Below are 26,676 nucleotides of genomic sequence, written 5' to 3' on the forward strand. Positions count from 1 at the left end.
ACACAAAAAATGTATGCACGCATGACTTGTAAGTCGCTTTAGATAAAAGCGTCTGCTAAATGGCATATTATTATTATTATTACTGTTAACTAGACATGATAGAGGTGAACTATACTGTGTCCTGCTATAGCAGGATTAGGACTATGAGTGTAAAGCAGCGTGTTATCATCAGAAGGTTATTCTGTGGGAGGCAAATGGAGCTGACAGGCTGATTTAGATAAGAGCACTGACACATATAAAACCTTTGTGGCTTAGTCCCTAATAGCCCTGTGGCATGGGGCTTCACGTTGGATAATCTCACTATTGATTCCATTGATTTTCATGAGGTGCAGCGAGTACCCACACACTAACAAATATTCATCAAATGCACTTACACACTTGGGCACCACCCCACAAAATATTACACCCTATAACAACAATATAACACCTTAATACACACAAGGATGCACACACACAAACACACACGCACGCACACAAGGAAGGAAGCAGCACAACAACATCCCAGTTTTAGCATAATGATGATACACGCAGTGCAATAAATGCTGTCATTGGACTGTTACTGTGTTTTATGACTCCATAGTACCTGGAGTGCTGTCTGAAACACTAAATACATAACGAGCAGTGCGCAGGATGATGTCATCATGGGACTACTGGGGGTGGGGAGTTCTGTCTTTACGTGACAGAGATCTTTGACTCATCATCATGTCTTAGTGACTGTCATGCAGCCATCATAATATATTAATCATCCCACAGAACACTATGTCCAATTGGGAAGCTTTACTCTTCAAGCTGAAGGCCATCTTTTCACTGGGTGATGACATTTGTTAAGGGACACGATAAGGGATTTGGTCTTAAAAGGTATGCTTCCTATATTCTGCAGTAACTCCAATTCAATACTTATCCAACTTTCAAGAAGAGAGGGGAAATTGGGAAAAGTGAAAGTCATCAATCCAATCAATTAGAAGATGTAACATGGCAATGTAAAATGACATGTGCTCTGCTACAAATCAATCAGTTCTCACCTTTCCTGTTCTCTACATCCTCTGAAGCGATGACAAATCCGAACCCCTCTCCCGGCTTCCTCCTCAGCTCCACATCAAACCCCCGGGGCACACGGTTCTGTCCCCCTACCTCCTGTCCTGGTCCTGGGATCACCACCTCCCTTTCCCGCTCATCCTCCATGCCCTCGTTCAGCCAGTCTTTGGGCTCCATGGTGAGGGTGACTGGGACTGACTCCAGGAAACTGGTGCTCTGGACCAGAGAGGAGCGCACCATGGCTGGGGGAGGAGGAGGAGGGGTGGAGGAGGGACGGGGTAGGATCAGGACGTCCGCAGGGGGCGAAGGATTGTTGTCTGACGCCACGTCTGGAGGAGGGGGGCGGAGGAGTGGTGAGGGGACTCTCCGCATAGAGTTGGGGGAGATGGAAGAACAGTGGGAACCTGAAGAAGATAAATAACATCACTAAAGACAAAGAAATTATTGAGAAATGTTTTGAGTCTCTATTCATCACTTGGGCTGAGAATAGATATTATAAATAAATAAAAACTCTTGAGGACAAGTTTGCAGGAAACTAGCTCATGTTCTTACCTCTTCTGTGAACCAATAAAATCACTTGTCCTTGTTTGGTGTGTTCCAGGAGAACCCGTTGTACCTGGATGGAAAAGTATCACTTTATTATCTCTGATCTAAATTTCCCTATACTTATTCTCCATCTCTTTCCTTATCTTCTTTCTCTGCTCTTTTCCCTCCTCAGTACCTGTGCAAAGCTGAGACTCTGGACGTCTGCTCCGTTGATTTTCATGATGGCGTCCCCTGGCTGTAGGGAGGAGCACTGCCTCCTGTCCCAGACCCTCTTGACAAGAGCCAGTCTGCCCCCCTGTCCCCCGGCCGTCACACTGAAACCCATCCCCCCTCCACCCTCACACTGGGCCAGGGCCACTGGCACAAGCTCCCCTCCACCTCCAACCCCACCTCCCACCCCAAACCCACTGCCCAGGCTCATCGCCCCGGGAGACGAGATGCTGTTGGGGCTGCCGCTGCCGCTGGTATTGCCATGGAAGCCATTGAAGCTGAGGTGGGGGCTGTCAGGGGTGGGAGGGGGTCTCAGCAGGGAGGCCTGGGGCCTGATGAGGCGGGAGTACGCCCCTCCGCCAGGGGAGGACGAGAGAGGGTGTGTCTCTGACTGGGGCATGGGCAGTCTGGACACAGGGAGGGTGGAGGAGGTGGACAGGTTGCTCTCAGACAGGTCACTCTTAGAGGTTCTGTAGTGCAAGGGCTGAGGGGGGGTAGAGAGGGAGTTATTGTTGTGGTTACGAATCATGAGTGCCCTGCAGAGAATGAAAAGAGAAAGATAGATAGTCAGGGTTCTCCATGAGAGTAAATTACCTCTAAATTACATTGTTTGTGTGTGTGTGTCTGGGTGTTCCACCCTACCTGTGTGAGCCGATGGCTGAGACCACCTCGCTGTCACTCTGGCAGTTGTCAGAGGCCTGCAGGCGGGCGAGGCCCCTCAGTGAGCGGGGGGTGGTGGGAGTGATGCTTCCACTGGATTGTCTGTATGAGGGTTGCGTAGGGGAGGTGGAGTCAGATAGGTAGCGACTGGATCGTCTGTATGAGGGTGGGTCAGCGGAGTGAGCAAGGTGCCCACTAGACAGTCTGTACGATGGTGGAGTAGAGGCCGTGGAGTGAGCAAGATGACCGCTGGAGTGTCTATAAGAGGTTGGTGATCGGGTAGCTGTGGAGGTGGCATTCCCATTGGCATCTAGTCTTGGCCCCACTCCTGGACCCATATAACCCACGTCATAGTGGTGAGAAAGGACCCCATTGAGATTATGATACTGGGTCTGGGTTGGGGCTGTGGATGGGCGGAGGAGGGGGAGGCACTGGTGTGAGGGCTGGGGCTGGGTGGTGGTGGGTGGGAGGAGGGGGTCACAGACGTTGGTGAACCCAGGATGGGGCTGCTTGGGGCAGCCGTCGGGGTTGTAGAGCATGGGGTATCCCCTCCGGAGGACCATGTCCACACTGTGGCCCACAGGCACTGCCTTCAGCATCTCTACCACTTCTTTGTGGGACGTTCCCAGGACACAGACGCCGTTGATGTAAACCAGGATATCTGCTGTATGGACAGAGAGGAGAGGTTGAGAGGGAGGTCTGGTGAAGTTATCCCATTGCATTAGTATACATTTCAAACCTACACTCTTTACTGTACTTTGCAAATAATTTGAAGGGACACAACGATGTACTGTAGGTCATAAATGGTATACTATCTTTGTATACATGTGTGTTTGGGTGTGTGTAGTAGTATTTAGTATTTTATTGGGATCCCCGATTAGCCACTGCCTTGCTCTTGGGGTCCAAACAGGACACAAAAAGAAAAAGAAAATACATAATATACATAATATAATATACATAATAAACATAACACTACATAATACTACATAATACTACTTAACACTACATAATACTACATAATCTCCTGCCTCTGCCTCACGCTTCAGAAAAAGGAGATGGTTCCTGCCCTATGAGCCAAGGCTCGTGCAAGGCCACTTACCTACATAATACAGTGCAAATTACAATACAAAATATATAAAAATGGCTGTGTCTCTTCACAGTCCCCGTTGTGCCGTAAGGTGTTCTTTTATCTGGTTTTTTTATCTGGTTTTATTGATAGCTTGAGTTACCTGGGGTGGCAGAGAGTTCCTTGTCTCTATTTAATACTGTGCGTTTCCCAGCCTGTGTTCTGGACCTGGGGACTGTGAAGAGACCTCTGATTGCATGTCTTGTGTTGTACCGATGAGTGTCTGAACTCTGTGCCAACTGCTTGAACAGACAGATCGGCACCTTCAACACATCAACACCTTGCACAAAGACCAATAGTGATACAGTCAAATCTCTCCTCAACTTTGAGTCAGGAAAGATTGACATGCATGTTACTGACATTCACCCTCTGTGTACATCTAAGTACAATACGTGCTGCTTTGTTCTGGACCAACTGTAATTTACCTCTGTCCCTCTTTGCCACACATGACCACACAACTGGGCAGTAGTCCAGGCGCTACAAAACTAGGGCCTGTAGAACCTGTCTGGTCGACTGAGATGTCAAGAAGGCAGAGCAACGCCTTATCATGGACAGATCTCTTCCCATTATAGCAACCATTGAGTCTATATGTTTTGACCATGATAGCATGCTATCTCGGGTTATACCCAGCAGTTTAGTCTCCTCAACCTTCTCAATCGGCACATTATTCAATAATAGATCTAAATGAGGTTTAGCTTGAGCGAGTGATTTGTCCCAAAAACGATGCTTTTAGTTCTTGAGATATTTAGCACCAGCCTATTGCTAGTTACCCATTCTAAAACTGACTGGAGCTCTAAGTTAAGGGTGTCGGTTATTTCTTTTACTGTCGTAGTTGACGTGTATACTGTTGAGTCGTCAGCGTACATAGACACACAGGCTTTAATCAAGGTCAGTGGAAGGTCATTAGTAAAAACACGTACATACAGTACCAGTCAAAAGTTTGGACACACCTACAGTTGAAGTCGGAAGTTTACATACACCTTAGCCAAATACATTTAAACTCATTCACAATTCCTGACATTTAATCCTAGTAAAAATTCCCTGTCTTAGGTCAGTTAGGATCACCACTTTATTTTAAGAATGTGAAATGTCAGAATAATAGTAGAGAGAATTATTTATTTAAGCTTTTATTTCTTTCATCATATTCTCAGTGGGTCAGAAGTTTACATACACTCAATTAGTATTTGGTAGCATTGCCTTTAAATTGTTTAACTTGGGTCAAACGTTTTGGGTAGCCTTCCACAAGCTTCACACAATAAGTCGGGTGAATTTTCGCCCATTCCTCCTGACAGAGCTGGTGTAACTGAGTCAGGTTTGTAGGCCTCCTTGCTCGCACACACTTTTTCAGTTCTGCCCACACATTTTCTATAGGATTGAAGTCAGGGCTTTGTGATGGCCACTCCAATACCTTGACTTGGTTGTCCTTAAGCCATTTTGCCACAACTTTGGAAGTATGCTTGGGGTCATTGTCCATTTGGAAGACCCATTTCCGACCAAGCTTTAACTTCCTGACTGATGTCTTGAGATGTTGCTTCAATATATCCACATACAGTGGGGGAAAAAAGTATTTAGTCAGCCACCAATTGTGCAAGTTCTCCCACTTAAAAAGATGAGAAAAGCCTGTAATTTTCATCATAGGTACACGTCAACTATAACAGACAAAATGAGAAAAGAAATTCCAGAAAATCACATTGTAGGATTTTTAAATGAATTTATTTGCAAATTATGGTGGAAAATAAGTATTTGGTCAATAACAAAAGTTTCTCAATACTTTGTTATATACCCTTTGTTGGCAATGACACAGGTCAAACGTTTTCTGTAAGTCTTCACAAGGTTTTCACACACTGTAGCTGGTATTTTAGCCCATTCCTCCATGCAGATCTCCTCTAGAGCAATGATGTTTTGGGGCTGTCGCTGGGCAACACGGACTTTCAACTCCCTCCAAAGATTTTCTATGGGGTTGAGATCTGGAGACTGGCTAGGCCACTCCAGGACCTTGAAATGCTTCTTACGAAGCCACTCCTTCGTTGCCCGGGCGGTGTGTTTGGGATCATTGTCATGCTGAAAGACCCAGCCACGTTTCATCTTCAATGCCCTTGCTGATGGAAGGAGGTTTTCACTCAAAATCTCACGATACATGGCCCCATTCATTCTTTCCTTTACACGGATCAGTCGTCCTGGTCTTTTTGCAGAAAAACAGCCCCAAAGCATGATGTTTCCACCCCCATGCTTCACAGTAGGTATGGTGTTCTTTGGATGCAACTCAGCATTCTTTGTCCTCCAAACACGACGAGCTGAGTTTTTACCAAAAAGTTCTATTTTGGTTTCATCTGACCATATGACATTCTCCCAATCCTCTTCTGGATCATCCAAATGCACTCTAGCAAACTTCAGACGGGCCTGGACATGTACTGGCTTAAGCAGGGGGACACGTCTGGCACTGCAGGATTTGAGTCCCTGGCGGCGTAGTGTGTTACTGATGGTAGGCTTTGTTACTTTGGTCCCAGCTCTCTGCAGGTCATTCACTAGGTCCCCCCGTGTGGTTCTGGGATTTTTGCTCACCGTTCTTGTGATCATTTTGACCCCACGGGGTGAGATCTTGCGTGGAGCCCCAGATCGAGGGAGATTATCAGTGGTCTTGTATGTCTTCCATTTCCTAATAATTGCTCCCACAGTTGATTTCTTCAAACCAAGCTGCTTACCTATTGCAGATTCAGTCTTCCCAGCCTGGTGCAGGTCTACAATTTTGTTTCTGGTGTCCTTTGACAGCTCTTTGGTCTTGGCCATAGTGGAGTTTGGAGTGTGACTGTTTGAGGTTGTGGACAGGTGTCTTTTATACTGATAACAAGTTCAAACAGGTGCCATTAATACAGGTAACGAGTGGAGGACAGAGGAGCCTCTTAAAGAAGAAGTTACAGGTCTGTGAGAGCCAGTAATCTTGCTTGTTTGTAGGTGACCAAATACTTATTTTCCACCATAATTTGCAAATAAATTCATTAAAAATCCTATAATGTGATTTTCTGGAGAAAAAAAATCTCAATTTGTCGGTCATAGTTGACGTGTACCTATGATGAAAATTACAGGCCTCTCTCATATTTTTAAGTGGGAGAACTTGCACAATTGGTGGCTGACTAAATACTTTTTTTCCCCACTGTAATTTTCCTTCCTCATGATGCAATCTATTTTGTGAAGTGCACCAGTCCCTCCTGCAGCAAAGCACCCCCACAGCATGATGCTGCCACCCCCGTGCTTCAGGGTTGGGTTGGTGTTCTTCAGCTTGCAAGCTACCCCCTTTTTCCTCCAAACATAACAATGGTCATTATGGCCAAACAGTTCAATTTTTGTTTCATCAGACCAGAGGACATTTCTCCAAAAGGTACGATCTTTGTCCCCATGTGCAGTTGAAAACCGTAGTCTGGCTTTTTTATGGCGGTTTTGGAGCAGTGGCTACTTCCTTGCTGAGCGGCCTTTCAGGTTATGTCGATATAGGACTCGTTTTACTGTGGATATAGATACTTTTGTACCTGTTTCCTCCAGCATCTTCACAAGGTCCGACAGTGTCACCAGCAAAGCATCCCCACACCATCACACCTCCTCCTCCATGCTTCACAGTGGGAACAACACATGCAGAGATCATCCGTTCACCTACTCTGCGTCTCACAAAGACATGGCAGTTGGAACCAAACATTTCTAATTTGGACACATCAGACCAAAGGACAGATTTCCACCGGTCTAATGTCCATTGCTCGTGTTTTTTGGCACAAGCAAGTCTCTTCTTTTTATTGGTGTCCTTTAGTAGTGGTTTCTTTGCAGCAATTCGACCATGAAGGCCTAATTCACGCAGTCTACTCTGAACAGTAACCTCCCGAGTGGCGCAGTGGTCTAAGGCGCTGCATCGCAGTGCTAGCTGTGCCACTAGAGATCCTGGTTCGAAACCGGCCGTGACCGGGAGTCCCATGGGGCGGCGCACAATTGGCCCGGTGTCGTCCAGGGTAGGGGAGGGAATGGCCGGCAGGGATGTAGCTCAGTTGGTAGAACATGGCGTTTGCAACGCCAGGGTTGTGGGTTCGATTCCCAGTATGAAAAATAAAAAAAGAATGTATGCACTCACTAACTGTAAGTCGCTCTGGATAAGAGCGTCTGCTAAAATGTAAAATTTAAATGTTGAGATGTCTGTTACTTGAACTTTGCGAAGCATTTATTTGGGCTGCAATTTCTGAGGCTGGTAACTCTAATGAATGTATCCTCTGCAGGTAACTCTGGGTCTTCCTTTCCTGTGGCGGTTCTCATGAGATCCAGTTTCATCACGCTTGATGGTTTTTGAAGAAACTTTCAAAGTTCTTGAAATGTTCCGGATTTACTGACCCTCATGTCTTAAAGTAATGATGGACTGTCGTTTCTCTTTGCTTATTTGAGCTGTTCTTGCCATAATATGGACTTGGTCTTTTACCAAATAGTGCTATCTTCTGTATACCACCCCTACCTTGTCACAACACAACTGATTGGCTCAAACGCATTAAGAAGGAAAGAAATTCCACAAATTAACTTTTAACAAGGCACACCTGTTAATTGAAATGCATTCCAGGCGACTACCTCATGAAGCTGGTTGAGAGAATGCCAAGAGTGTGCAATGCTGTCAAGGCAAAGGGTGGCTACTTTGAAGAATCTAAAATCTAAAATATATTTTGATTTGTTTAACACTTTTTTGGTTACTACATGATTCCATAGGTGTTATTTCATAGTTTTGATGCCTTCACTATTATTTTACAATGTAGAAAATAGTAAAAATAAAGAAAAACCGTGGAATGAGTAGGTGTGTCCATACTTTGGACTGGTACTGTATGTACATTTGTTGCTGCATGTGATGATAGAGCTAGATTATGGCATGCACGCCATTAGGATTAGGGATCGATTAAGATATACTCTCTGTGAGAGATCACAGATAAATCCCACTACTATAATCCATCTCCAATGAGGAGAGAGAGAATGAGAGAAAGAGATTGAGGGAGAGAGGGAGGGAGAGAGAAATGTATATATACAGTATACTGGTCAAAACAATTTATAAGATTTTACTGAGTCACAGTTCATATAAGGAAATCTGTCAATTGAAATAAATGTATTAGGCCCTAATCTATGGATTTCACATGACTGGGCAAGGGTGCAGTCTTGAGTGGGCCTGGGAGGGCATTTACGAGGAACATGATATCAACATAGGGAAGCCGAATCTAACATATCCCTAGAAAAGTATTTTAATGCATTTTTGCTGTTTCAAATCACATTCTCAATACATTCAGAACTCTACAGCTTTGCATAAATGACATTCATCTCTGTATATTGTCCTGTCCCTCGCCTCCCTTCTGCCTCCTCTCCTACCTGTGTTGAGAGCTCCAGGTCCCCCTGGCGTGACGCTGTAGACCTGGAGGAACTCCCTGGCTCTGCTGCCCCCCACAATGTTGAAACCAAACCCCCTGGGACCTTTAGAGAAGCGTGTGTGGATAGAGAAACCCCTCAGCTCCCCTGGCTGGTCTGTGAACCCTGGTACTGAGAAAGAGCAATGGAGGGATGGAAAGAGAGGGGGAAACGATAGAGAAAAGAGTGAGAAGGGCAAAGAAACACAGAGAGAGAGGCTTACAACAGAGAGGGGGAAAGACAGAGAGGTTTTGTGCAATTGGAAGGTAAAGAGGAAATAAAGGACACTATGAAGTGGTTTAGAGAACAACAGAGAGAGAGAGACAGAGAGCGGTTGCACCCTGTGTGTGTGAATGTGTGAACTGCTTAGAATGTGCCCTTTAGAGCTGAGTTGAGAGATGCACAACACTGAAAACTCATGGCCAGATGGCACTTAGTGCAAAACGTTTAGAAATAAATAGACATGCAGGGAAAGTGTTTTTTCCGCCCTATCATAATGTCCCACAGAGAAGATTCAAGCACCTTGAAAGGATACAAACTCTCTGGCTGATCTGTTTCGCCTCCTGCTGGTTAAAACACTAAACTGCAACTCACTCAATAGATTCAGACCAGTTTACCCATGGTATTATGGCAGATTGGATCTCTCACTGCTATAATCAGCTATAATAGTCAAACGTTTATGCATTATTGTGTTATCTGTGAATAACATAATATAATTATGATAGTAGGTTGTCAGTGTCATGCCCAACACATGGCCTCTGTCAGACATAGCAGCTAGCAAAATGGCTCCCTGCCATTGGTTCCAGGTTCTGGCTTGCTGTGGGGTTAGGGCTTAATCACTACACACTATCTAAATTCTACTAAAAGCTCATTTCATTTAATTCGACTCTATTAACAGCCTCACTGTGCCTATGGTCCTAGTCTAATTAATGTACAGACAGCATCATAAGGCAGTGCAACGGTTAAACCAGCGTTTCTCAAACTCAGTCCTCGGGACCCCAAGAGGTGCACGTGTTGGTTTTTGCCCTAACACTACACAGCTGATTCAAATGATCAGCGCTTGATGATTAGTTGATTATTTGAATCAGTTGTGTAGTGCTAGTGCAAAAAACAAAAACGTGCACACCTTGGGGTCCCGAGGACCGAGTTTGGGAAACCCTGGGTTAAACGCTCCAGCAATGTTTCCATGGGAGAGAGCTCACATGTATTCTTGTCAAGCGTTGTCTCTCTGCTGCTCTGTGCACAAGGATCCTGCCAGCTGGTTATCTTGGAGTTATGGCTGAAAGAGAGTGACAGACAGGCCACCTCAAAGTCACCAATCAATCACCATGGTAATGCTATATAACAGTATTTCCAAGTCAACACATTCAAGATATAGAGGAAACTGATCCTGGACCAGTCAAACAAAACAAAAAAACATACAAAAGAGTGGTCTATCCATTTGGAATAGAATAGAATAGTCACTCACTCTATGTAGAAAGGCTCTCCTGAGTCGCTGTAGGCCACCTCCCAGTTTTTAGGCATCACTGCTCGCACACTGGCACTGGTGCTGCCATGGCCGTTCTCCATGGCACTGCCATCCCCCCCACTGGACCCTCTGGACAAGGCGACGGGATGGGCATTGCTGATACCCGCTAATCCACCTGGAACGTCAATAAAGAGGACAGGCAAAATTACTCTAGAAGTTCTCAGATAGCCTACACTCAGTGAAAATAGAACCATTGAATAACTTACTCTCTGAAATCATGGAAATAGGCTACACTGAATTTAGTTTTAAATCCACATTTACAAATCCATACCCAGTGTTTCGCAAAAATCGCAAAAAAGCAAGGCATGCATTCCATACATTACAGTACAACGCATGGTATATGTGAGAATGCTGTTCATTGATTACAGTTCAGCATTCAACACTATTGTTCCCTCGAAGCTCAAAACCAAGCTCAGAGCCCTGGGTCTGGTCACCACCCTCTGCAACTGGATCCTGGACTTCCTGACGGGCAGACCACAGGCTGTGAGGATTGGCAACGACACCTCCTCCAGACTGGTTCTTAAAACAGGGGCCCCACAGGGGTGTGTCCTCAGTCCTCTGCTGTACTCCCTGTTCACCCATGACTGCGTGGCTTTGCACGACACCAACTCCATCATCAACTTTGCTGATGACACCACGGTTGTAGGCCTGATAACCAACAATGACGAGTCAGCCTGTAGTGAGGAGGTAAGTGAACTGGTATTGTGGTGACATGACAACAACCTCTCCCTCAACGTCAGCAAAACAAAGGAGTTGACTGTTGACTTCAGAAAGCATAGGAGGGAAAATGCCCCAATCCACATCAATGGGACTGTAGTAGAGAGAGTCACGAGTTCGAAGTTCCTCGGTATACACATCACTGAAGAAATTCGGCATGCCGCCCCGGGTCCTCTCCAAATACTACTGCTGCACCATCGAGAGCGTTCTGACCGGTTGCATCACGGGCTGATACGGGAATTGCTCCGTCCACAACCGCAAGGCCCTCCACCGGGTGGTGAAGACGGTCAAGTACATCACTGGGACCGTGCTCCCACCCATCCAGGACATCTACTCAAAACGGTGACTGAGGAAGGCACACAGCATCATCAAGGACCCGACACGAGCAGTTCTCTTCCCTACCGTCGGGCAGACGATATTGGAGCATGAGGTCTGATACCAACTGGCTCAGAGACAGTTTCGATCTACAAGCCATCACATTGCTGAACACTTGAACTGGACTGACCACCTGCTCTGATTCTCTGCACATTACAACACATGCACTCACTCATACACACATCCACATATACATTCATGCTACACACACATCACAACTGCTGCTACCAAAATCATGTTATACTGCTCGATTTATACACTTTCCCCCCATCCCACCCTTCCCCAATACACGTGTAAATATTGTACTATAAATTGTGCCTTCCAGTATTATTATTATGCTAAAATGTTTATTCTATTCTGCTGCCATTTACTTGATGTTAGTATTCTTATTTTTTACTATTTCTTATTGTTGTTGCATTGCATAGAAGGAAACTGCATGTAAGCATTTAGTTGGAAGATGTATACCATGCGTATCCCGTACATACGACTAATACAACTTTAAACTATATGTAAACAGCTTTTGCCCGACCCTCCTGTCCTTTAGAATGTACTAGGCGTGGGAGGATGTGGCCTGCTGCACACCCAGAGCTGCAGTCAGAGCCAGCCCAGCAAGCGCTCTGTTTAGCACCACCCAACCAGGCGACAGATGACTCAGCAGCACAGGTCAGGATCATGGACAGCTTCCTGCTCTCTGCCTGCTCCCTGCCTGCCACACAGCCTAGCCTGCCCGTGGTCAGCTAGACCCTCCTCTGGAGCAGGTCCAGCGATCGATGCGGCCACAGCCCCACAAAGAGCTAGGAGCATACTAATCATGCTAATCATTAATTTGGTCATCAAAAACTCTGAGGTACAGAGGGACAAGGCAGTCTTTACAGTTTAAAGTAGCTGTTGGCCACCATACTTAGCTAAACAAAATGGCGGAAAACAAATCACACACTTTGTCAACTTAAAATCACAAAAAGGTTTTGAATTACACATTATTTACTACCCCTACTGTTATTACTACTACTTACTATACTTTTAGTATAACTACTACTACTACTATTAATACTACTACTATTAATACTACTACTACTACTAATAATACTACTATTTACTACCACTATATGACTGTAGTAGATTGGTCACCAATATAGTCTAACGGGGCAGTCTGTCTTTGGTAAACCTGCCTGACAGGCCAGAGTCTTCCTCGCTGTTCTCCCCCTCCTCGGCTGCTTTCTCCAGGTTGCTAAGTGACTTGCTGCGTGTTCGGAAGTTCCGGAGCAGGTTGCGGTGTTCCTGGTAGGTGATGGGAGGGCTCTCTGGACCGATGTGTACTGGCCGGGGGGTGCCGTAGTAGTTCCCTGAGAGAGAACAGAGGGAGTGACGTAGAAAGTGAGGGAATAAGATATATTTTTATTGTTAGAAGCATATTGGTACTTTTGGCTTTTGGTTTTCGGTGACAAGAATAAAAATACATAAATAAATAAAACAAATATGATTGTGAAAAGGATAAAAAAGATAAGAGGTAAAGACACACAGCTGTAATGGCTATCATTATACGAAATATAGAAAATACAGTAAATCCTAAATATTATGATGGAAGTGTTCCAGTGCAAAGCATACATCACATAGATTACATCCAACCTTGGGATCAGTAAAATATACTCTATTTTCTCCTTCTTTAATTATATCCTTCTGTTGTGGCAGCTAGAGTACAAATCACATTTCTTAAATATATTCCTACTGCTCATACAGTCAGATCAGGGTAAGGAGAAACGTTAGGGTACTGTTGTACTCGTCAAGGTTATCCCACCATAGTGTAACTGTACTGCAGACTCGCTGATTCTCCTGATTGCTTTGCAGGAGCCATACAGTCGTCAATGTTACATGTGAAGCAAAGTGAAGATGGCATTTATTGTGCCCTTTAAACTCATATGAATTATGTATGCTAATGCGGAGTTGTCTTTTTAATCAGAGGAAGCGGTCCAACTTTAACCCTCCCCTGACTGGGGTGGGTTGTGCAGGGTGGAGAGACTGAGACCTGTTCAATACTTAGTGTCATTAACTACATGGAAAGAATTAGGGTTCCTCTGAGTAAATGTTCATAGATCCCATTATATGAATAATATTCACCAGCCATGTGCCTGCCTGGTAAGAGACTGTGTGGATTGGTTTGTGGGTTTGCTCTCTACCTCTATAGGTAGACTAGCATCCTCTATCTGCAATATACAGTATACTACCTACATTGCATTAATCATGAAAGAATGTCTATGAATTGAAATGCAGTTGAGGTCAGAGAGAGATGACTTAGTGAATAAATGCCTCTCCTCTCCTCACCTTTGAACTTGCCGCTCTCCAGAAGAGCCCCTGACTCCTCCAAAGAGAAGAACTCTTCTATGGAGACAAAGTTGTAGTCCACCCCCAAGATCTCCCCATCACGGGGCAGTCTGGTCGTGCCTGGAGAGGAGAGTGAGTCGAGAGAAAATGACACATCCCAATCTGTCTTCACAGTTCACTGTTACAACTTAATGCATTAGCATTCTCCTCATGAAATGAAAAAAAAGTATTGAAACTGATACTGTATATAGCATGTGCAACAAGGATATGTACAGTGCCTTCAGAAAGTATTCATACCCCTTGACTTTTTCCACATTTTGATGTGTTATAGCCTGAATTTAAAATGGATTAAACTGACATTTTATCTCACTGGCCTACACATAGTACCCCATAATGTCAAAGTGGAATTTGTTTAATTTTTTATCTTTACAAATTAACGGAAATGTCTTGAGTCAATAAGAATTCAACCCCTTTGTTATGGCAAGCCTAAATCCAGGCTCTGTCGTAGCTGGCCGCGACCGGGAGACCCATGGGGCGGCGCACAATTGGCCCAGCGTCGTCTAGGGTAGGGTAGGGGAGGGAATGGCCGGCAGGGATGTAGCTCAGTTGGTAGAGCATGGCGTTTGCAACGCCAGGGTTGTGGGTTCGATTCCCACGGGGGGTATGAAAAATTAAATAATGTATGCACTCACTAACTGTAAGTCGCTCTGGATAAGAGCGTCTGCTAAATGACTAAAATGTAAAATGTAAATGTAAATAAGTTCAGGAGTGAAAATGTGCTTAACAAGTCATATAATAAGTTGCAAGGACTCATTCTGTGTGCAATAATAGTGTTTAAAATGATTTTTGAATGACTACCTCGTCTCTGTACCCAACACATACAATTATCTGTAAGGTCCCTCAGTCGACATTGAATATCCCTTTGAGCATGTTGAAGTTATTAATTACACTTTGGATGGTGTATCAATACACCCAGTCACTACAAAGATACAGGGGTCCTTCCTAACTCTGTTGCCGGAGAGGAAGAGAACCGCTCAGGGATTTCACCATGAGGCCAATGGTGCCTTTAAAACAGTTACAGAGTTGAATGGCTGTGATAGGAGAAAACTGAGGATGGATCAACAACATTGTAGTTACTCCATAATACTAACCTAATTGACAGAGTGAAAAGAAGGAAGCACGCACAGAATACAAATATTCCAAAACCTGTTTGCAAATAAGGCACTACAGTAAAACTGCAAAGAAATGTGGCTAAGAAATGTCCTGAATTTATGTCCTGAATACAAAGCGTTATGTCTGGGGCAAATCCAACACAACACATCACTGAGTACCACTCTTCATATTTTCAAGCATGGTGGTGGCTGCATCATGTTATGGGTATATTTGTCATCGGCAAGGGAGTTTTTTTAATATAAAATAAATGTAATAGAGCTAAGCACAGGCAGAATCCTCTAGGAAAACCTGCTTCAGTCTGCTTTACACCAGACACTGGGAGACAAATTCACCTTTCAGCAGGACAATAACCTAAAAAACATGGCCAAATATACATTGGAGTTGTTACCAAAACAACATTGAATGTTCCTGAGTGACCTAGTTACAGTTTTGACTTAAATCAGCTTGAAAATCTATGGAAAGACTTGAAAATGGCTGTCTAGCAATGATCAACAACGAACTTGACAGACCTTGAAGAATTTTAAAAAGAATAACGTGCAAATATTGTACAATCCAGGTGTGCAAAGCTATTAGAGACTTACCCACAAAGACTCACAGCTGTAATCGCTGACGAAGGTGATTCTAACATGTATTGACTCAGGTGTGTGAATACTTATGTAAATGAGATATATGTATTTCATTTTCAATAAATTTGCAAACATTTCTAAAATCATGTTTTCACTTTGTCATTATGGAGTATTGCGTGTAGATGGGTGAGATAAACATTTGTATTCATCAATTTTGAATTCAGGCTGTAACACAAAAACTGGAATAAGTCAAGCGGTATGAATAGTTTCTGAAGGCACTGTAGTCTATAGCATTTCATATTATTTCTTAGAGATGAAAGGAAGGTACAGATGTCAGATCTTAATTTGATCACTCTGTTGTTGCTGAGAATAGTCCTGCGCCACATGATTAACAGAAATTCAGTGAAAACCCGCACTTACACACAGCTATATTAACAGTACTGCACTTCATGTAGCCTAATGTTGGCCAGCTAATAGCCTAACCACCGATGAAGTGACATTACATCAGCAGAAAAGTGTGAATGGACTAAACTTGTTGCAGCAAGATCTGTAGGTTGATTAGTAAGTAGCCTTTTACACTCATACCCGTACACTGGTTGAAATGGCAGATTTGGACACTGATAAGCGCCTAAATTGGAACACAGTGGCTATACAGGAACATGCTATACATGACGTCAGAGCTCAGGTTCTCCACTTCACAGCTCTGTATGGGTTTTGACTGACAGCCGTTCTGAACTTGAGCACAGCATATGACAAGAAGTTGCCCCCATCCCTCCCGTTAATTGGGCTAGTTTTGCACATTTTTGGTTGTCTGAGTGAGGGAAATGCTGCACATTACGTAAAATGAGACGTTGAGGATTATAATAAATACTGCTTTGATGTCATACAAGCAAGCCAAACACCTGTGAGTCCAAATGTGCACTTCACATTTCCATATCATAAAACTCATGTAATATACAGTGCCAATGTTTATGATCACTATGTTTGATGTACAGTTACAAGATGACATGGCGTTATACCCTGGGTTGTCCTGAACAGAATAAGCTTATATTTGTTGTAATGTGAAGAAAATGTGCCGCGGACAACACATCTGAATGCACTCATGACGCCATTCTATGCACACCAAAATTACGATCTGCTTCTCTGAATTGCCTTGTGAAAGCCTAAAAATGTAAGATCCTATTTTATAATTTAGCTAGTCACATTAGCAATAGGACAAGCTTTCAAATTATGCCCACCTGACCCAGATGGTCTTGTACGATTTGCCGGGAAAATGTGGCATGCGTGCTCTCACGTAAGAGCCATGGCCACTCTGCTTCTCGCAGGACCTCAGACCCAGAAAGTCACGGCCACAACAATCATGGACGACATTAGCTACGGAGCGGACGAAAAAACTTTTCACCAAGGATTATGCTGTCAACAGCAGACAGACAGCAATTATCTGCTAAAAAATATGTTTGGTCATCCAAAAGGGAGTTGGATGAAGGTTGTGGAAAGACCATGGTGATCGGATGGAGTGGATAGCTACTTCGGTCAGGAACTGATTGACTGTAACGTTAGTGCACTCAAACCTGGTAAGCCAAACCTCAAAACTAATGTTAGCTTAGCAACATTTACTAGCTATTCCTCTATAAATCATACCTTTTTTTTCTTCTTTTTTTTATTTAACCTTTATCTAACTAGGCAAGTCAGTTAGGAACAAATTGTTATTTACAAATACGGCCTACACCGGCCAAACCCGGACGACGCTGGGCCAATTGTGCGCCGCCCTATGGAACTCCCAATCACGGCCGGTTGTGATACAGCCTGGAATTGAACCAGGGGGTTTGTAGTGACGCCTCAAGCACTGAGATGCAGAGATGCTCGGGAGCCTGAGTGGCGCAGCGGACCTTATAGCTATCTAGCTAGTCATCTAACGTTAATCGTTCCAGCAAAGTTTTAGGCTACATATTTTTGACACGTTGTAGAAAGTCCCTATGCAGAGTCTGTGGTGTAATTATGTTTACAAATCATATCTTCATAGGTCAATTTCGGCACATGCAATCTATTTAGCTAGCTAGCTTCAGCATTATATTTAGCCTAAGCCATAGTGGTGCCTGAAACTCGAGTGGGGCTAATGACTGTTTAATCTAAATTACACTAGCTAGCTATAGTGGCCTGGAAATACGATAACAAGTAGGCAAATAGTCTTCAAAATAACATCTATTGTGACGAAACGTGCAACCCGTGAATAGCAAGTGTTGATGTCTGAAGAGGTAATCTCTGTAGTAATGTAGAGGGGATTCAATTTTGAATACGTTTTTCATTTATTCCAGAATGGAAACAAGATGCACCTGAGCTCGAACCAGATGCGATGGCGTATCACTGCAGAATGCTGTGGTAGCCATGCTGGTTAAGTGTGCATTGAATTGTAAATAAATCACAGACAGTGTCACCAGCAAAGCATCCCCACACCATCACACCTCCTCCTCCATGCTTCACAGTGGGAACAACACATGCAGAGATCATCCATTCACCTACTCTGCGTCTCACAAAGACATAGCAGTTGGAACCAAACATTTCTAATTTGGACACATCAGACCAAAGGACAGATGTAGGCCTGATTCACACAGTCTCCTCTGAACAGTTGATGTTGGGATGTGTTACTTGAACTCTGTGAAGCATTTATTTGGGCTGCAATTTCTGAGGCTGGTAACTCTAATGAACTTATCCTCTGCAGCAGAGGTAACTCTGGGTCTTCCATTCCTGTGGCGGTCCTTATGAGAGCCAGTTTCTTCATAGCGCTTGATGGTTTTTGCGACTGCACTTGAAGAAACGTTCAAAGTTCTTGAAATGTTCCATATTGACTGACCTTCATGTCTTAAAGTAATGATGGACTGTCATTTCTCTTTGCTTATTTGAGCTGTTCTTGCCATAATATGGACTTGGTCTTTTACCAAATAGGGCTATCTTCTGTATACCTTGTCAAAACACAACTGATTGGCTCAAACGCATTAAGAAGGAAATAAATTCCACAAATTAACTTTTAAGAATTGAAATGCATTCCAGGTGACTACCTCATGAAGCTGGTTGAGAGAATGCCAAGAGCGTGCAAACTTTTGACTGGTAGTGTATATATTTTTTTTTATTACATTTGCAAAACTTTCTAAAAACCTTTTTTAGCTTTGTCATTATGGGGTACTGTGTGTAGATTGATGAGGAAAAACATGTATTTAATCAATTTTAGAATAAGGCTGTAACATAACAAAATGTCGAAAAAGTTAAGGGGTCTGATTACTTTCCGAATGCACTGTAAATCCAGTCAGAAATGTCGAATTTAGACTAACTGTAAAGAAAATAAAACATTGTGTAAAAATGGACTCTTCAACTTTAATAAAACGCACCCAATATAATTCCTACTTTGAGACACCTGATATGGTCCCCCGTCTTATTTTACATAATATGAAAAGTGTAATTGATCTTAGATCAGCACTCATAGTCTTGGATACCTTGTAAATATTGGCCTAGAAGTACGCCGCAGGTAAAGAGGATGGGTGAAGTGATGGTCAATAACCCATTTAGAGGTATTTCCCTCCATTAGTTATTTACATTTACATTTTAGCAGATTCAAACCCCACATGTGCAAATTGTCAACATATGAAGTGTTAAAAAATATACGGTGTTTATATGCTTAAATATCCTATGTATGAAATTAAAATGCTATGTGTCTCTATATCACCTTTGAATTGCCAATAAAATCTGGAGAGAAACATAATGGGGATTTAAACCAATCTGCTTTAAGGAGTTACAAATGTGCATGCTGAGAATGTCGTGGTAAAACTTAAATATATAATTTTTCTAAATGTTCTGAGGACCTCCAAGACAAGGTCAAATTTATTTTGCGTGAACATCAATGGAATATTATGTTAAATCTAAAACAAATGCTATGAACGTCAAAATATTTAGAAATTGTGGAACATTGTGCAACATTATAGGAATGTCCTGTCCTATGCAACCTAACTTAAACATTGTATGAATGTCATCACAACTGAGCATATTTTATGTTTTGGGAACCTATCTCTTGTAATATACCCACACTGTTCCCACAAATTAATGAAATGTTCTGGGAACCTTTAAAGAACTTAGAAAGGCTGTTCTGTCAACATTCTTGCAACATCAAAGGAATGTGTTGTGCACCCTGATACAAACATTATCTGAATGTCAGCACAACTGAACAGTTGTGTGGCCACTTGGAAACACCAGTTAGACCTCTCATTCAAACCCTTGTCATTTTCTTTGTCTTATGTTTCACCTACCACACATTTTCCAAAAATATTATTTACTGAATGTATCCCGAGTATTTTCAGATTCCGTTATCAACAAATGCGGCGAAAAGTACAGTATATGTAAAATGCACATAAAATAAACTGTGTAATGTTTGGATTCAGTCTTGTGTCAGGTGAATGGTTGTGTCCTCACCTTTAGTCTAATAATTTTCCCATAATCGCCAAACTCTTCCCTATTAATTGCTACCACCGTTATGCATTTCCATATTTATTCTGTAAGAAACATTTCAATTTAGCCCTATACATATATAGGCCAATTCCTTCCATGATTGTAAGGGGTTAAATCAATGCTTTTCTGAGTTACTTGTTACATGTCAGCATGGGTGCAACTTGCTTGAAAACCTTCCAAAAAAATATAATCCGACTTTAGTCTGAAATGAATCCCTTCCAAACACCAAGCTAAGGTCAAATTCCTGTCCTTCTCCTCCTGGAGGAACACATATTGTATCATGGCAGAGCGGGGCCAGCAGGAGTCAAACCCAGTTACTCCATAAAACATATGATTAATGCACTGCTGTCTCACCATCAGGGAGGGCACAGCACTCCACACTACAATGGCAATGACACACACACAACACTGCCTGCCTATCCTCTTTATACCCTGTTAGAGCCTGTTAATATGTCCCAATCAGCAACAGAAGATGAGGCTCTATCTCAAATAAAAAAATCTGATCGCAAATCTCCTGATGCCCTCTGACGTGTGTAATTCTTCTCCTCCCCTCAGGACAGAGTAGACTCACTAATGCTAATACTGAGGAAGTAGGAAGTGTGTGTGTGCGTGTGTGTGTGTGTGTGGTGTGCGTGCATGCGCGTGTGTGTGTGAGGGATGGGGCTAGGACTCATTACCAATGCCCTCCTCTGAGATATATATGACATGTCAGCAGCAGATAGCTGGAATTATTGACATATTCCTCCATGCGTCTCCCCTCAGGCCCCCCACTGATCCCATGGGCCAGGGGAGAGAGCGAGAGCGAGAGAGATAGGAGTAGAGGGGTAATTAAGCAGAGCTTCTTATCAACACCAAGACCCAGCTGTCAGTCAAAGACAGGACAGGAGTCAGGACTTGTCATGATCATAGTGGGCATAACTGACTGGCCAACATCACTACAGGCCAACATCACTACAGGCCAACATCACTACTGGCCAACATCACTACTGGCCAACATCACTACTGGCCAACATCACTACAGGCCAACATCACTACAGGTCAACATCACTACAGGCCAACATATGGAAAATAATGTAAATTATACAACAGTTTTTATATGTGAGTAATTTAGAATTCATGGAGTCTTTCCTGAAATTGAGTCATCCTATGCAAAGTAAAGGGCAGATAGGAGAGACACATACAGTGATGACACAACTAGGCATACAGTGGGGGGGGAAAGTATTTAGTCAGCCACCAATTGTGCAAGTTCTCCCACTTAAAAAGATGAGAGAGGCCTGTAATTTTCATCATAGGTACACGTCAACTATGACAGACAAATTGAGATTTTTTTCTCTCCAGAAAATCACATTGAAGGATTTTTAATGAATTTATTTGCAAATTATGGTGGAAAATAAGTATTTGGTCACCTACAAACAAGCAAGATTTCTGGCTCTCACAGACCTGTAACTTCTTCTTTAAGAGGCTCCTCTGTCCTCCACTCGTTACCTGTATTAATGGCACCTGTTTGAACTTGTTATCAGTATAAAAGACACCTGTCCACAACCTCAAACAGTCACACTCCAAACTCCACTATGGCCAAGACCAAAGAGCTGTCAAAGGACACCAGAAACAAAATTGTAGACCTGCACCAGGCTGGGAAGACTGAATCTGCAATAGGTAAGCAGCTTGGTTTGAAGAAATCAACTGTGGGAGCAATTATTAGGAAATGGAAGACATACAAGACCACTGATAATCTCCCTCGATCTGGGGCTCCACGCAAGATCTCACCACGTGGGGTCAAAATGATCACAAGAACGGTGAGCAAAAATCCCAGAACCACACGGGGGGACCTAGTGAATGACCTGCAGAGAGCTGGGACCAAAGTAACAAAGCCTACCATCAGTAACACACTACGCCGCCAGGGACTCAAATCCTGCAGTGCCAGACGTGTCCCCCTGCTTAAGCCAGTACATGTCCAGGCCCGTCTGAAGTTTGCTAGAGTGCATTTGGATGATCCAGAAGAGGATTGGGAGAATGTCATATGGTCAGATGAAACCAAAATATAACTTTTTGGTAAAAACTCAGCTCGTCGTGTTTGGAGGACAAAGAATGCTGAGTTGCATCCAAAGAACACCATACCTACTGTGAAGCATGGGGGTGGAAACATCATGCTTTGGGGCTGTTTTTCTGCAAAGGGACCAGGACGACTGATCCGTGTAAAGGAAAGAATGAATGGGGCCATGTATTGTGAGATTTTGAGTGAAAACCTCCTTCCATCAGCAAGGGCATTGAAGATGAAACGTGGCTGGGTCTTTCAGCATGACAATGATCTCAAACACACCGCCCAGGCAACGAAGGAGTGGCTTCGTAAGAAGCATTTCAAGGTCCTGGAGTGGCCTAGCCAGTCTCCAGATCTCAACCCCATAGAAAATCTTTGGAGGGAGTTGAAAGTCCGTGTTGCCCAGCGACAGCCCCAAAACATCACTGCTCTAGAGGAGATCTGCATGGAGGAATGGGCCAAAATACCAGAAACAGTGTGTGAAAACCTTGTGAAGACTTACAGAAAACATTTGACCTGTGTCATTGCCAACAAAGGGTATATAACAAAGTATTGAGAAACTTTTGTTATTGACCAAATACTTATTTTCCACCATAATTTGCAAATAAATTCATAAAAAATCCTACAATGTGATTTTCTGGATTGTTTTCCCTCATTTTGTCTGTCATAGTTGACGTGTACCTATGATGAAAATTACAGGCCTCTCTCATCTTTTTAAGTGGGAGAACTTGCACAATTGGTGGCTGACTAAATACTTTTTTTCCCCACTGTATGTACAAATAGTTCCTAGAAGAGAGTATGTGGTATGTAGTTCCCAAATGAATTATGATAATGTTGTGTCTCTGTCTAACGACTGGATGCACCACAACAACCCATAGAGACATTAGGTAGCCGTCTACTGCCCGCCCTCCCCGAGGCACGAACGTACGTCTACTTTTCATTTCATTCTGCCTCTAAATTATTGTTAAATTACTTACATTTACTTAATTCTGTTTAGCGTTTTAATTTTTCATATCCTGCTCTAATGACAGTCACTGTGTGTAAACATATTTCTTACCAGTGGCAACATAATGCAGAGTAGAGTACACAGTATGTTTTAAATGGTGAGGGGATTGAGATACATCCATTATTTCTCAGGTCCATAAGAACAAAATACAAATACAGTGAGGATATCCACACAGTCACTTTGTTCAAATAGCAATTCACATTTTCTTTTGCATATATATAAAAAAAAAAAGTGAGGATATCCACACAGTCACTTTGTTCAAATAGCAATTCCCATTTTTCTTTTGCATATATTAAAAAATAATAATATTATAAACATGAACCACTTTTTAAAAAAAAGGCAATACATTCAATAAGTTTGAACATAATAGGATGCGACTTTATCCTATAAGCCCACTGTTGTAGATAACTGTCAGCTAAGCCATGATTTGCCACCTCATCTTAAAAACATATTGATCCGAGACAGTAAAGCAGGCCTAATAGAGTACATCAGATGCTTTCAGGGTTGACTACATTTACACACCATTCACTCCCGTCTGTGATCTACAGTTGGTAATTAGCTTCATTTAACTCAATGCTTTTAAATTTGTATAAATAACACATTTCATAGCCCAAATACATTGTTTGTGTCCTGGAATATTAGGAGGAGCATACAGTGGGGAGAACAAGATCATACGTTTCCTGTAGGTCTTGACCAGGTTTGCACACACTGCAGCAGGGATTTTGGCCCACTCCATACAGACCTTCTCCAGATCCTTCAGGTTTCGGGGCTGTCGCTGGGAAATACGGACTTTCAGCTCCCTCCAAAGATTTTCTATTGGGTTCAGGTCTGGAGACTGGCTAGGCCACTCCAGGACCTTTAGATGCTTCTTACGGAGCCACTCCTTAGTTACCCTGGTTGTGTGTTTCAGGTCGTTGTCATGCTGGAAGACCCAGCCACGACCCATCCTTCCCTCAGCAAGAGCACTCAAATGACACTCTTGTATTGCACCTTATACAGTGCCTTGCAAAAGTATTCATCCCCCTTGGCGTTTTTCCTATTTTGTTGCATTGCAACCTGTAATTTAAATGGATTTTTATTTGGATTTAATGTAATGGACATACACAAAATAGTCCAAACTGGTGAAGTGAAATAACTAATTTAAATTTAAATAACGGAAAAGTGGTGCGTGCATATGTATTCACCCCCTTTGCTATGAAGCCCCTAAATAAGATCTGGTGCAACCAATTACCTTCAGAAGTCACATAATTAGTTAAATAAAGTCCACCTGTGTGCAATCTAAGCGTCACATAATGTCAGTATATATACACACCTTTTCTGAAAGGCCCCAGAGTCTGCAACACCCCTAAGCAAGGGGCACCACCAAGCAAGCGGCACCACGAAGACCAAGGAGCTCTCCAAACAGGTCAAGGACAAAGTTGTGGAGAAGTACAGATCAGGGGTGGGTTATAAAAAAATATCAAACTTTGAACATCCCACGGAGCATCATTAAATCCATTATTAAAAAAGGGAAAGAATATAGCACCACAACAAACCTGCCAAGAGAGGGCCGCCCACCAAAACTCACGGACCAGGCAAGGAAGGCATTAATCAGAGAGGCAACAAAGAGACCAAAGATAACCCTGAAGGAGCTGAAAAGCTCCACAATGGAGATTGGAGTATCTGTCCATAGGACCACTTTAAGCCGTACACTCCACAGAGCTGGGCTTTACGGAAGAGTGGCCAGAAAAAAGCCATTGCTTGAAGAAAAAAATAAGCAAACACATTTGGTGTTCGCCAAAAGGCATGTGGGAGACTCCCCAAACATATGGAAGAAGCTACTTCAATGCTCTTGCTGAGGGAAGGAGGTTGTTGGCCAAGATCTCGCGATACATGGCCCCATCCATCCTCTCGTCAATACGGTGCAGTCGTCCTGTCCCCTTTGCAGAAAAGCATCCCCAAAGAATGATGTTTCCACCTCCATACTTCATGGTTGGGATGGTGTTCTTGAATGTACTCATCCTTCTTCTTCCTCCAAACACGGCAAGTGGAGTTTAGACCAAAAAGCTCTATTTTTGTCTCATCAGACCACATGACCTTCTCCCATTCCTCCTCTGGATCATCCAGATGGTCATTGGCAAACTTCAGACGGGCCTGGACATGCGCTGGCTTGAGCAGGGGGACCTTACGTGCGCTGCAGGATTTTTATCCATGACGGCGTAGTGTGTTACTAATGGTTTTCTTTGAGACTGTGGTCCCAGCTCTCTTCAGGTCATTGACCAGGTCCTGCCGTGTAGTTCTGGGCTGATCCCTCAACTTCATCATGATCATTAATGCCCCACGAGGTGAGATCTTGCATGGAGCCCCAGACCGAGGGTGATTGACCATCATCTTGAACTTCTTCCATTTTCTAATAATTGCGCCAACAGTTGTTGCCTTCTCACCAAGCTGCTTGCCTATTGTCCTGTAGCCCATCCCAGCCTTGTGCAGGTCTACAATTTTATCCCTGATGTCCTTACACGGCTCTCTGGTCTTGGCCATTGTGGAGAGGTTGGAGTCTGTTTGATTGAGTGTGTGGACAGGTGTCTTTTATACAGGTAACGAGTTCAAAATGGTGCAGTTAATACAGGTAATGAGTGGAGAACAGGAGGGCTTCTTAAAGAAAAACTAACACAGGTCTGTGAGAGCTGGAATTCTTACTGGTTGGTAGGTGATCAAATACTTATGTCATGCAATAAAATGCAAATTAATTACTTAAAAATCATACAATGTGATTTTCTGGATTTTTGTTTTAGATTCCGTCTCACAGTTGAAGTGTACCTATGATAAAAATTACAGACCTCTACATGCTTTGTAAGTAGGAAAACCTGCAAAATCGGCAGTGTATAAAATACTTGTTCTCCCCACTGTACATGTATATCATGAAGTGGGCCACACTGAGCCACTGTTGCACTCAACTCTTTAAGCTGAAGTTTCAGCCATATCCACTACGTCTTCTTCCACCATGAAAAACAAAACAACCATGTTTCAACCCAAGCATGAGAGGTACAGTGGCTTGCGAAAGTATTCACCCCCCTTGGCATTTTTTCTATTTTGTTGCCTTACAACCTGGAATTAAAAATGGATTTTTTGGGGGGTTGTATCATTTGATTTACACAACATGCCTACCACTTTGAAGATGCAAAATATGTTTTATTGTGAAACAAACAAGAAATAAGACAAAAAAAAACAGAAAACTTGTGTGCATAACTATTCACCTCTCCAAAGTCAATACTTTGTAGAGCCACCTTTTGCAGCAATTACAACTGCAAGTCTCTTGGGGTATGTCTCTATAAGCTTGGCACATCTAGCCACTGGGATTCTTGCCCATTGTTCAAGGCAAAAATGCTCCAGCTCCTTCATGTTGGATGGGTTCCGCTGGTGTAAAACAATCTTTAATTCATACCACAGATTCTCAATTGGATTGAGGTCTGGGCTTTGACTAGGCCATTCCAA

At 43.1% G+C, this 26,676-nt stretch overlaps 1 protein-coding gene across 1 annotated transcript in view; it reads right to left on the reverse strand.

The window, feature by feature from the left end:
• The window catches only part of LOC311149904 (membrane-associated guanylate kinase, WW and PDZ domain-containing protein 3-like), a gene marked incomplete at both ends in the record, with an annotated part of 57,868 nt that overhangs the window by 14,737 nt on the left and 16,455 nt on the right, over positions 1 to 26,676 (reverse strand). The window contains 9 exons of the mRNA XM_084187136.1: positions 1,023 to 1,439; positions 1,588 to 1,651; positions 1,757 to 2,327; positions 2,434 to 3,115; positions 8,951 to 9,118; positions 10,189 to 10,265; positions 10,455 to 10,629; positions 12,749 to 12,949; positions 13,926 to 14,045. Of these exons, the coding sequence (XP_084043262.1) occupies positions 1,023 to 1,439; positions 1,588 to 1,651; positions 1,757 to 2,327; positions 2,434 to 3,115; positions 8,951 to 9,118; positions 10,189 to 10,265; positions 10,455 to 10,629; positions 12,749 to 12,949; positions 13,926 to 14,045 (2,475 nt within the window). The remainder of the gene's footprint in view (positions 1 to 1,022; positions 1,440 to 1,587; positions 1,652 to 1,756; positions 2,328 to 2,433; positions 3,116 to 8,950; positions 9,119 to 10,188; positions 10,266 to 10,454; positions 10,630 to 12,748; positions 12,950 to 13,925; positions 14,046 to 26,676) is intronic.

The sequence above is a fragment of the Coregonus lavaretus genome (genome assembly GCF_964263955.1).
Source record: "Coregonus lavaretus genome assembly, chromosome: 22".
NCBI lineage: Eukaryota > Metazoa > Chordata > Actinopteri > Salmoniformes > Salmonidae > Coregonus > Coregonus lavaretus.